The sequence below is a fragment of the Homarus americanus genome, unplaced genomic scaffold (assembly GCF_018991925.1).
Source record: "Homarus americanus isolate GMGI-L3 unplaced genomic scaffold, GMGI_Hamer_2.0 scaffold23598, whole genome shotgun sequence".
In the NCBI taxonomy this organism is placed as follows: Eukaryota; Metazoa; Arthropoda; class Malacostraca; order Decapoda; family Nephropidae; genus Homarus; species Homarus americanus.
The window spans coordinates 3,420,359-3,433,472 of record NW_024731054.1 but is presented as its reverse complement, the minus strand read 5'-3'; the positions used below and the strand labels follow the sequence as shown (position 1 = coordinate 3,433,472).

Here is a 13,114-nt window from a genome sequence, read left to right as displayed (position 1 = left end):
ATATATATATATATATATATATATTGTAATCATGAAAACGTGGATATGATAAATCTTGATAGAATCACAACATAGGGAAAAGGGAAACAATAGAGCACCTTAGCTTTCGTCTTTATTCAACACATCTTAGGGGCAACTGAATTACATGGACAGAGAGAGGTTTAAATGTACAGGGTGACCTTATTTAACACGAGGTCAGGTCATAATCATGACAACCATTAATCCACACTCCAACACACACGCAGAGGAGCTTAAGAGAAAGGGCGACGTGACTAGTCAAGTTAGGTAAAAAACATGGGACCCATTAATCATTTATCCTACATCTAACTTCAAGGTTTTCAAAGCATTTTTAACCTTGGGCTACTGACAAATAAATTTATGTAACATATCAGTTTTGTATTGACCATCACTAAGGTTTATGGAATTTAATTCCCTAATCAAACTAGCTTCAACCAGAAGTCTTTCTGTGACACATGATGATGTATTCACTTCTAAGCTGTTTTCCCAATCAATGGGATAATTATTATTCCTAACATGAACGAACAGTGCACTGCTTTCAGATGCTGTTCTGATATTGTACTTGCGCTGTTTGATTGAGTTGCAATGCTTTTCCAGTCTGTCCTACACAATTTCCATTACAGTTACTACATGGATTATAGTCAGTTCTGCTATAACGAGATAGTTGTGTTTTTGTAAAACATCGCATTCTAGAAATTCGCGTAATAGAAATAACAGGGCTTGTGGAGAAAATAGGGTTAGGTGCAGATTACTCGAAATCGAAAAAAATTTAGTAGTTAGCCTAACACAAAGGATAGCACAGTCTAAATAAATGTTACTTACATTCATATCCAATAATGAAATCATACAGTAAATGTTACACTTTACCTTGAAAAATATGAATATATCTTGATGGGGGAGAACATAAGAATGGTGGAAACTGCAGCGGGCCTATTGGCCCATACTGGGCAGTTCCGTTTACACCCAACCCCTATTGCTCATATAAGCATCCAACCTATGTTTGAAGCTATCCAGCGTATTTGAATTAATGATGATATTTGGTAACTTGTTCCATTCATCCCCTACTGTTTCCAAACCAGTGTTTACCTATTTCGCGCCTAAATCTAAATTTGTCACCATTGTTTCGAGTTCGCTCCTGGTTGGATAGTTTGAGTACCTTTGTAATGTCCCGTTTGTTTAGCCCTGCCTTCTATTTATACACCTCTATCAGGTCGCCCCTCGCTCTACGTCTCTCGAGGAAGTGCAAGTTAAGATGCTTTAACCTGTCTCTATACTCAAGGTTCCTAATGCCTGGGATTAGTCTTGTCATTCTCCTCTGAATTCTTTCCAAGGATTCTATATCCATTCTGTAATACGGTAACCAGAACTGAACTGCACAATCCAGGTGTGGTCTCGCAAGCACAAGATACAGTTTTAGGATGACCTCGCTAGTCTTGTAACTAACACTCCTTTGTATGAACCCAAGTACTTTATTAGCCTTGTTACGAGCAAAAACTCATTGTTTACTTGGCTTAAGGTTTCTACTTGTTACTCCTGAACCTCTCTCACAGTTGGATTTCTCAATGGCATCGTTGTTCATCTGGTAACTGGTTTCCCCGTTTACATCTCCTTTACCGAGTACTTTACCTTTGTCCACGTTGAATTTCATCTGCCAATTTTCAGACCATTCGAATAATTTGTTTAGATGTTCCTGTAGTTTTGCGGAGTCCTCGTCAGATTTAATAACACGTCCTATTTTAGTGTCATCAGCAAATTTACTTACGTTGCTGTTTATGCCGATATCTGTCGTTTATGTATATAATAAATAGTAATGGTCCAAGTACTGAGCCTTGGGGAACTCCACTTGTGACGTTGCTCCAATGGGATTTAGTGCCGTTATTGCTCACTCGCTGTTTCCTGTCCTGTAACCACGCCCTAATCCATGTAAGGATATTACCTTTGATGCCACGTGCTTTTACCTTTCTAATTAGTCTTTCGTGGGGGACTCTGTCGAAGGCTTTGCTAAAGTCGAGATGTACCACGTCATAATTGTGTCCCTCGTCCACCGATTCGAAAACTGATGAAAAGAATGTTAATTGATTTGTTAGACAAGAATGCCTGCTTGTGAAGCCATGCTGGGAATCATTGATCAATCGGTGCTTCTCCAGGTGATTTCGAATAGAGTGTGAAATAACTGCTTCCAGTAATTTGCTTATTATTGATGTTAGACTGATTGGGCGGTAGTTAGAGGATAGTGATCTATCCCCCTTCTTGAAAATCGGTATTACATTCACTATCCTCCAGGATTCTGGTACTACACCTGTTTTTAAGGACATGTTAAACAACTTTGCTAAGGGCATACTAAGCTCTTCCTTACATTCCTTTAATACTCTGGCAAATATTTCATTGGGACCAGGTGACTTATTAGGCTTTAGTTTGTCTATTTGCTTCCTAACATCATTACTAGTCCCTACTATCTCGCCTAATTTGTTTTCTTCACTATCTCTGAACAGAGTCAGTGCCTCGGGTATCATGTTTAAATTTTCGGTGGTGAAAACTGTCGAAAAATATTTATTCAGATTATTGCTCATTTCTCCGTCGTTATCAGTTAGCTCGCCGGTATCTGACCGTATTGGTCCAATCTTTTTTCATGTTTTAGTTTGATACATTTGGTAGAATCCTTTGGGGTTTGTCTTCGCTTCCCTTGCTATTCTTACCTCATTATTCCTCTTAGCTTACCTTATCTCGGTTTTAACCCTACTCGCCAATACCTTATATTAATCCCGGGGGTAAATTTCGCCACGATTTATCCTTCTACCTATAACCTTCCTTTGGCCGATGATGTTCTTTAAATAATTATTAATCCATTTAGGGTCATTGTTGTCTGATCTGACTTTTTTGTATGGTATGTTCTGCCTCTATGCATTAAGTAACTCATTATTTAAATTGTCGTGGGACTCGGCAATCTCGGATCTCGTTATCAGGTCAGTCTCAACCGTCAGGTCTCCTGGTACGGCGAGGTCGCCCTTTGTGGGTGCATTGAGTGAGGTCACCTCATGTGAGGTCATGTAGCTCTCCCCCAAGTGCGACACCCCCTCCCTCTTCAAACTGTCAAAGTTTGCCCTTCTGAAATCTGGGACTTTAGTGGAATTTTCCTTTCGTCTGCTCTGAAACTCTAACTGGAATCTAATTTCTTTGTGATCGCTGTTTGCATACTCGTTCCCTACCTCGACATTGCTAATGAGGTTTTCTCTGTTTGACAGAACTAAATCGAGTATATTATTACCCCGGGTGGGTTCTGTTATATGTTGACTTAAGAAACCGTCCTGGATCGTTTCGAGAAAATCGTCCAATTCTGAGTTACCCGTAAGGTCTGTCCAATCTATTTGGCCAAGGTTAAAGTTGCCTACTATGCAGACATTGTTGTGTATGGAAGTCCTGTGCATTTCATCCCAGATAAGTCGCTCATTGACTTTATCATGATTGGGAGGTCTATATATTACTCCTGTGATTAATTTTTCCCTACCTTCAATTAATTCTATCCAAATTGCTTCTGTATTGCGCTCTGTTTTTATTTCCTTATTTATTTCACATTTCAGATTATCCCTGACATAGATTGCTACTCTGCCTCCTTTCCTGGTCTGCCTGTTGGTATGGAACAATTTGTAACCTGCAATTTGGTATTCGACAGGTAACTCAAGTGAGTCTAGGTTGATCCATGTTTCAGTGAATGCTATTATATGGATTTTTTGGGTACATACCAAGGCCCTAATATCATCCATTTTGTTTCTCATACTTCTTCTGTTCGCGTAGTAGACATTTAGGTTAGTCGCGTTCTGAGTCCTCCATTTACCGCGTTTAGGTCTTAACTCTGTCTAATTTAGTTTTGTCATCATTCCTAGCAATATTTCCCTGTAACCTTTCACTTTGTTTACCCGCTCCCTGTGCAGTCTCCTCCACCCCCGTGCCCATACGTTTCCCTGGTAGTTTAAAGACTTCGATATCTTTTGAACTGCCCCCTCTAGAGACCCCGCCAGGGTTGCCACCCCATCCCGAGACAGGTGCACCCCATCCCTAGCATAAAGGTCCCTTCTGCCGTAGAAGTTGTCCCAGTTGTCAATGAATGGGACTGATATTGACTTGCAATATCTGTCAAGACGGTCGTTGACACCAACTGCCCTTGACAACCATTCACTGCTTAGGGTGATGTTGAGGTTGAGGAGTCCTGCAGACAGGATTTGACAGATGTCATCATCCTCAGGTGTAGTTTTGGTTGCATGGGAGAGACAAAAAAAAGTAATTCCAGAAGTGGATGGCTGTGGTTCAGTGTCTTCAGACTGCTTCTTGGGGGTTAACTTAAAAAAGACGTCTAATGTTTGCTGTCTTTCTTTCACAACGTAGCTGTTTATAAGGTGCCAAAAAAGATTTATCATGAACTGCAATCCTGCTCCTTTCTGCATTGTAGTCATTGTCTTCCAAGAGCTGCAACTGCTTATCAACTTACCTTAGGATAGAAGACAAATTAAAAATTTGGTCTAAGGTGTTGTCGTCTTCCTGAATCAATTTCTTTACAGTGGGAGGAAATGCCCGCGCACTTGCTTCGTCGGCACTTGCTGCTTCACCACATAACTTTACATTATGAAACTCATAGCTGTTTTTAAAACCAGAAAACCATCCACTACTAGCAGTAAAGGCAATCACATCAGCAGGATTTTCAGGTTTTTTTTTAGGTCCTTATATATTGATAAGGCTTTCTCTTTAATGGTGAGGAAGCTGGTCCCAGATCGCTTTCTTTTTGATCTTCTATGCAAACACTTAGAAGCCATTCCATCTCCTCAAGTTCCTTTGGCCGTGATCTGACACTTTTGCTAGCACTCTTGGTTTTTCCAGCAATATAGCTTGCATTATCTCTAATGGTGCGTAAAGTAGACTCCTTTTTTCCCGTTGCATGCACAATATCACGTGTTCTTTCCTTATTTTCAAAACGCTTGACGACATCAAGCTTTTCTTCAAGCGTTATAGCCTTTCTTTTACGATCACCACCGGAAATGCGATCACCAGAGCGCTTCTTGGAGATATTCTTCTTTTCCATAGTCAGAAAATTGGAGAAACGGTAATAAAAAAATCACTGAGGACGCTTAAAAACTTCCCAGGTGTTTCAAACTGATCGTGTGTGATGTAAACAGAGCGTGGGTGTAAAACGCTACGTATTTTGTTTTTCTCTTCTTTAAAATTTTACAATTTACATATAAGTACTGTACTGTACAGGCATACCGTATACGTAAATATTACGTAAATTATTTCTGCAAATCTTCACAAACAAAACACATAAATCAATTGAACATGTGAAGTCGAACGTGCACTGTAAACACTGCATGACCCCGCGCCAAGCCACAACAACCATTCGAGTGGAATCGCGTTACAGCCAATTCGCGTTGACAAAACACGCGTTATAGCAGAACTTGCTGTACAATAAACACTTCCATTTACATTCAAAGTTTGGCTATTCTTGATTAATATATTGGTAGTGGTTGAGTCATACTTAAAACATTCAAATTTGAAATAAATAAATGGTTCCCTTCCATTTCTTGATGTGTTTATCATTAGAAATGGCCATAACTATAAATTTAAGGTGTACAGAAAGGCTACACAGGTAGACAGTTTGATACATTTTTTATCGAGTCATCTGGAGTCTACCAAAATGTCAGTTTTTTCTGCTATCTTTTTGAGATGTTTGCATATTTGTGATGGTGAATTTATTGATGAAGAATTGAAACACATTCGTTCCATTGCACAAAAACTTGGGTACCCTTCATTGTTTGTTGATCATTTTTAAAGGGACTAAAAAATCCTTTCATTCTACTCAAACCAGGCAAATTCCTACACTTAAGAATATTTTGACTGCCTTATCGCAATGAATTTGTCCAGTTAGTTCAGTCCCTTAAATTATTAAATATTAATGTTGTTTTTAAGTATGACTACCAATACAGTATATTAATCAAAACTTTGAATGTGATGCCACATGGCAGCAGGGTAGTACAGCGGTAACGGGCATAACTCTCACGAACATGTCAAGGGTAACATTATGATATGTTCTTATTACCACCATGCTATTGTACTATTCCAGATGTTACTAAATGTTACATAATACTTCCTTGAGATATATATCAGGTGATTATAGGAGAGCTCAGGTTGTCAACTGGCTCAGCCATGTTAATATTGTTATTGTTATACACTCTGTATCTATGTTTTTCTTGCTAAATAAACTGTTTCAATTTAAGGGTTGCAGCCTTGGCCAGGACACACGTGAGAAGGGTGTTATCCAGTGTGACCCTCACTACCAAACACCACTGGTTTCCCGGTCCCCCGTTGTTTCTGTACTAACACCGGATAAACTGCCCAAACGGCGGTAGTACCTCCCTGTTTGATAGCTGCCTACCCTACCCGTTTGGTAGCTCAGTGCCGGATTAACCACGAGGCACTGGCCTCAGGCGAGGCCCCCAAATTCAACCCTTCTCGAAGTTGAAGCATATGAAACTTGAACTTCGTTCAACGATGTCCTATGAATGTCTCAATTTTCTGTCTCTTATGAACATTGAATGTGTTATTTTGCAGAAGCTTTATATTGATGAAATCATTGATAAATTTTGGTATATTTTGTTCTTGCTATATATATATATATACCTTGAGGGTAGGGGGCTCCAAGTTGATCTGTGCCTCAGGCCCCTATTAAGCATAATCCGGCCCTGTGGTAGCTGCCTAACCCTCCCTGTTTGATAGCTGCTTTAAATTACTTTGTTTTTCCGTTGATATTGTTAGGGATATTTTCTCTTGCAGCTTGTGAATTACATTGTCTTAGTACTTTAAACAATATAAATATAATTAAGTTTATGCACTTTTGACAGTTACTTTCTATATAATACGTAATTTTACATACCGCATATACTCGACTATAACCCCCCCTCGTTTATGGGTCGACCCTGATTTTTTGACCAAGATATCGTTAATTTACGATATTCCTCGTTTATAGTTTGACCCATGTTTTTGAGGGTAATGGAACAACAAAACCTTCACTAAAAACGCTCTACGTCCTATAAACCGAGGCTCGCCGTGCATGAAACATGAGTGCCGAAGGCAAATTGTTTACCATTTATTATTACGACTCTTTACACTGAAACGCGGGTAGTTTCAAAAAAAATATTGTATATTTCCATTCAAGTATTTATTCAAGTCAATTAGGAGGGAATATTATTGTAATACAACAGTTTTTTAACTAAACCATTCGAAAAGCGATTACGGTAACATCTTTTGAACGAAAGAAAGCGAAAGTCATTGCTTTCGTCACGATTTTATCCCACTTTCCATTGTAATACGCACGTAATTTCAGCAAAAATATTACATTTCTGTGAATGTATTATATCAAGCACAGTATGAATAGAATATCATTGTAATATAACAGAAAACTATTAAAAAAACGAGTAACATCGAAAGCTTAGGTAAAGTCTTTTGTTTTCGTCATGTATTTTATCCTTTTTTACATTGAAATACATCACGTTTCAGCAAAACTATTTATTTATTTCCGAGAATATATTCATTCGGGCGCAGTTTAGGTAAAATAAACGTGTGATGTAATAGTTTTTTAACTGAAAACGATTCGAAAAACACGTACCCTGTAGCCCTGTTCAAGGAGAGGACTGGGAGAAGCCGTTTGGTGCTGCAGACGATGACAAGGAAAATGATTTTGATGGATTTTAATGAAAATATTCAGAAATATGGTATCGTAATATTTATTCAAGTCAATTAGGATAGAATATTATCGTAATACAACAGTTTTTTAACCGAAAACCATTCGAAAAGCGATTACGGTAACATCTTTTGAACGAAAGAAAGCGAAAGTCATTGCTTTCGTCACGATTTTATCCCACTTTGCACTGTAATACGTACGTCATTTCGGCAAAGATATTACATTTCCGTGAATGCATTATATCAAGCACAGTATGAATAGAATACCATTGTAATATAACAATATTTTAACCAAAAACTATTAAAAAAACAAGTAACTTCTCTTGAACATCGGAAGGTTAGGTAAAATCTTTTGTTTTCGTCATGTATTTTATCCTATTTTACCTTAAAATGCATCACGTTTCAGCAAAACCACTATTTATTTCCGAGAATATATTCATTCAGGCGCAGTTTAGGTAAAATATACGTGCGATGTAACGGTTTTTTAACTGAAAAGATTCGAAAAACACGTGTACCGTCTAGCCGATACAGCCGGTGGTGTGTGATGCGTCGTTGTAAACAATAGGAGGTTGAAGTAGACTACCGGGTATTATATTAAGTGTGAAATATCGAAAAGGTTTTTAATACCGGTATTTCTTGTAGATCAGTGAGAACTGTGATACCGTATATGATATGATAAGTTAGCCTGTGCTAAGAACTTCAACATGGACTACTGAAAACACGTTGTAAGGTAATTTAGCCTATTGTAAGTTGGTAAGCTTCATTTACTGAAGGAACTGCACAACTTTTCATTACTAATTGGTACATACTTTACGTTTCCATTGTTTACTGGTAGTAAATGGTAAATATTTTTCATTTCTGAAGCTAAAAGTTGCTCCTCGCCCTTCCCATCACGCACGGGTTCAACCTAACAAAACTATTACGCATGTATAGGACGACCCCCAATTTTTTGCCTAAAAATTCGGTCTTAAAAACTCGAACTATACACGAGTATATACGGTAATTTGCTCACTTCACTAGTCGATTTCGTTTATCGTTCATAAATTCTGGGTTTTTGTTTCGGTTGTACTTTAAATTTACGCCGAAATACACCTAATTTAAGAGAAATTGTAATTTAATTATGTCCTTTTTGAAGTGTGCTCGTACGTTATTAAAGAAAACAATCGACTTACTTAAAAGGGAGGTTGTCCTAAATATTTTTACTCAAAAGTTATATTCAGATGCTTACGTTTGATTCAAGTTTTTTATTTAGTCGGGAACAATAATTTACAATGTTTTATATCGTATTATAAGTAAATTGGAACAATACAGTATAGCCAACTATCTTAAGTCTAATACGAAGAGTTATAGTGTGGTTTACTCCAACGCCACCGATGGGCTCATTAGCCACTTAGGCGGTCGGTCACATCTGATATGCACTGTTGGCAAGTACTGGCTCCTGAATATATCTGAACGTACTCCAGTGTTGGTGAAGTCTGGCGTTGAAAGAGCTACTCTCGGTGCTGTCGCAACATTCTGGCAGGTTCTTCCAAGAGTTCCCAATTGTCACTCCCAAAAAGTTTGTCCTCGGAGAAGAATTTTTTTTGTTCAGAATTTACCTCACGAGGGGACTGGTTTATTGAACACCCTCTTACATCCCGTGCAAGGTGAAGCGTTTATAGCGCCCATCTGGGAAGCGCGCTCGGTTCACGCTTGCCTTCACGACTCGTGCATTAAGGCATAAAAGCCCGAAGAGCCATGGGTTTTGTTGGCAAGTTGCATAAAGGGACAGCGACGAGTGTGTGGATCGAAAATTCCCGGTACATTTCATCTGTTTATGGCAAAGCTTGGCAGGCCTGTCACTAGGAGGAGGGATATCTGGCGAGGGAGGTGTTGGTAACGGCTGTGGACCTGTAGGAGGTCATAGCCCATAGGACAAGCGAGAATGTAGCGAGCGGGTGCGAGTGTTGGATTGGCCACGAAGTTTACAAACGGTGTGGCCAGGTTCGGGGTTTCCAATGTACTCCCATAGGTACCTGTACCCAAGGCGCAGTCTCGTGTATACAATCTGTTGGGATCGAGTCCGTGATTGATACTAGAAAAAATAGAATGACAAAAGACAATAAATAAAATTAAAAATTAAGTCGTCAGGTAAATAAAATAGTGTAAATTTCAAGTTTAATCCCATTCCTATCGGCGGGTGTCGATAAGTCGTACGCTTGTAAGTTGGGGAACCCCCCCTGAATTTCATTTCGAGGGGATTTTTAATGTGTACTGTAGCACAAATGATTTAGAAAGCGGGTTCATTGTGTTTATTCCCATCTTGCAAAAGGATCAATGAAAAACTCCATGAAAACACAAATGGTTATAATTGTTGATAGTCATTATTAAGATATATCATGTACATACAGTAATGAAAAAAAAGGACTAAGCTGACACCAGCACTAAAGATGCCGAGGCAGACAGAGGTCATCACCTTACGTGCAAGTCATAATCGTCATTTCATTAATGAGTGAAATGTTAAATTTCAGCTCGATTACTTTGAAATATATTGCAAATACAAAAATATTAGCTCCATCTAAAATGTTACAAGTATAGCATAAGAGGCTAAAGATTACTGCAGTGGCTTTATAACACCTGCTTATGGCTTTTAACTAAGTATTACATAAGGGAACCAAAAGATTTGTTTATATGAAGAAGTATTGGTTTGAAAAAAGGAGCTTGAAGACTGATTAACTATATGACGATACCCAACTGTCTGACCTAGCACATCCGCGGTTCATATCAGGTCACTCGGCTATTCATTTTTCACGTTTACAACCGATTAGGTATGAACTGGACTCGTAAACAATATTTATATATACATTTTTACTACGGTGCTGTAATGAAAGAAGCCTATATATAAACATTATTTTGATAACAATCTGTCAATTCTACCTCGGCTGCATAAACATCTAAAAGAGCAAAAGCATCGATGATTTTGACAAACTTAAAAAGTGTAATCCTTGAAGTTTGTAAAATAATTGTGCTGGATGCCAATATTTGTGCATGAAACCCAAAAATGTAATGAATAATTGTGAAAAATTCCAATGAATGTGACACATTAAAGTGAGCATCGGATACAGACTCCCCAAAATGCAGGGAAAGGTGTAGGAAATAGCTAGTAGCCAACTGATATTTGGGCTAAAAAGGAAATAAATGCTACTCATGGGAGAGGGACCAAAGAAAAGTATTTAAGACTATCACTGCAAACGCCATCCAGCACCTGCCTCACTTTAACCACAGTGAGAACCTAAAAGGTTATCCCCCTCAATATGAGCTTTAATTTTTCAAAAGCTCAAAGAGATTGTGATAAACAGAAAACTGTGTCCAGCACCACCAAAGATGGGAGTTGCAGGATTATTAAAGTCTTACCCTCTGCCCGTTGTAAAATTTGTTGAAACTCCCCACAAAGGACGGTGCTGCACACAGCATTCGGTAAACAATGGTTCACCTTGGTTATTTACAAGTCTGTACACAATATATTTACAGAAATTAAACAAAATATTTCCTACCCCAGTTACAGTTACATATTATCACTTAATGTAGCAAGCTTGCCAGTATAAGTGACTAGTATATATATATATATATTTATATATGAAAAACATAAATTGTGCTTTAACTCTATAGGTTAAGATGAGTAGCAAGGAGGAATTACATGATACCACACAACACTTGCTATCTAATCAAATGAAATCAGCATTTGTGAGTTCTGGTCAGGAACATTAAGGGAGTCCAAATTATCACATCAACATGGGTAGCCTTACTAAAAAATATGCAAAATTTGTACCACTCCCTTCTTGGGTCTTCCAGGATTGTGATGGACGAGACTGGACATTGTATAGTTATCCTGGTCGTATCCTATGTACTAGTATCTACTTGACTAAGATAACATGAAAGAAAAATAAATTTGAGCCCATGATAGGAAGCTCATTTAAAGGTACCAATCACAGTGGTGAAATTGTGGAGAGTAAAGGGGCATTGCATTTCCAGAATATATAGTCCCCTTTTTGTGCCTCTTATGTGGCTTTTGAAAGGTAATTTGTCTGGTGGCATTTTCATTTAGTACAAATTGTAAATGGTTTGAAAAGTTGTAAGTACTTGGGTAGGAATACAGGTATTTCAGTGTTTGAATTTGTTAGTAAATTGTTTGCAATGTCTCATCCAATACAAGAACATATTTCATGAGAAGAAGCGTCCTAAAGCAAACTAACCATATGTAAAAAGCCTAAGTGTGGTTGGTTTCATGATTGTCTGGCTGACAGATGGAATTTTTTTTTTTTAACTTATACGCTATGTTGTAATCCCACTTGGCAGAGCACAAAAACCTTTTCAATTACACAAAATACAGTATTCATCCTATGGTTTCATGTAGCCTCAACAGTTATCAGTTATATGTAATTACTGAATAGCACGTGTTGAATGACAACACGTTAACGCTTTTGAGATCACATTACATATGCTTGCAAGAAGTTGCAAATGGTTTAATAAACATTGATGTAAGTACATTTTCAATCTATAAGATGACAGTTGCTTATGGGCTGTGAGCCAAGTATTCACACACATACAATTAACTATTCAGCAGGTTTGTTACATTCATAATTGCTATTCATAACTGCTCCCCAAAAATCACTATCGGTCTCGACGATTCAGGAAGAATAAATATCCAGAGTAAATTGTTTGTTTTCAATTTATTGTTATAGTGTTTGAGAATAGTATTTTTTCAATGCTGCACTAATGTATTGATCGAGACTGACAGATGACTATGAAATACAGATATGGTGTAAACATCTGCTGTACTATATTTGTAATCCAGTTTATGTGCTATGTGACCATTTAAAAGTGTAATATGATTAAGTTTTAATGTCATTATTATTGACAAAATTGTGATAGTTTTGAAGTGTTGTTGTTAGTGTTTGAAAACTCGATAATTGTTGCTGTTATAGCCTCCACAACATATATGTTGTGTGAACACTAGACAGTAGTGAAGAATTTGAATGGTTGCACAACATGCACTGAGATTAATTGTGAACATGACTAATAAACATTTTTTTTAGGTCGTACTAGACATCTAGTTCTTGAGAGTGACTTCCTGTTCCAACATTGCATCCAGTTCATCAGTGAGGTTTGCTAGCATATTCCCGATGTCATTGAGGACATCACCTGTGCCATCTGGAGAGCTGTGAAAGAAAAGGTAAATATGATACCAGAAATTGTGCTATTTTAAATGGTTGCATCACATGCGGTGAGATTAATATGACTAATAAAGATTTCTTCTTTTGAAGAAGAAGAAGAAGAAGAAGAAGAAGAAGAAGAAGAAGAAGAAGAAGAAGAAGAAGAAGAAGAAGAAGAAGAA

At 37.8% G+C, this 13,114-nt stretch overlaps 1 protein-coding gene across 1 annotated transcript in view; it reads right to left on the bottom strand.

The window, feature by feature from the left end:
• Positions 1-10,069: 10,069 nt before the first annotated feature.
• LOC121867519 (caskin-1-like) overlaps positions 10,070-13,114 on the bottom strand; it is a 20,118-nt gene continuing 17,073 nt past the window's right edge. The window contains exon 9 of the mRNA XM_042367499.1: positions 10,070-12,938. Within this exon, the coding sequence (XP_042223433.1) occupies positions 12,830-12,938 (109 nt within the window). The 3' untranslated portion in view covers positions 10,070-12,829. The remainder of the gene's footprint in view (positions 12,939-13,114) is intronic.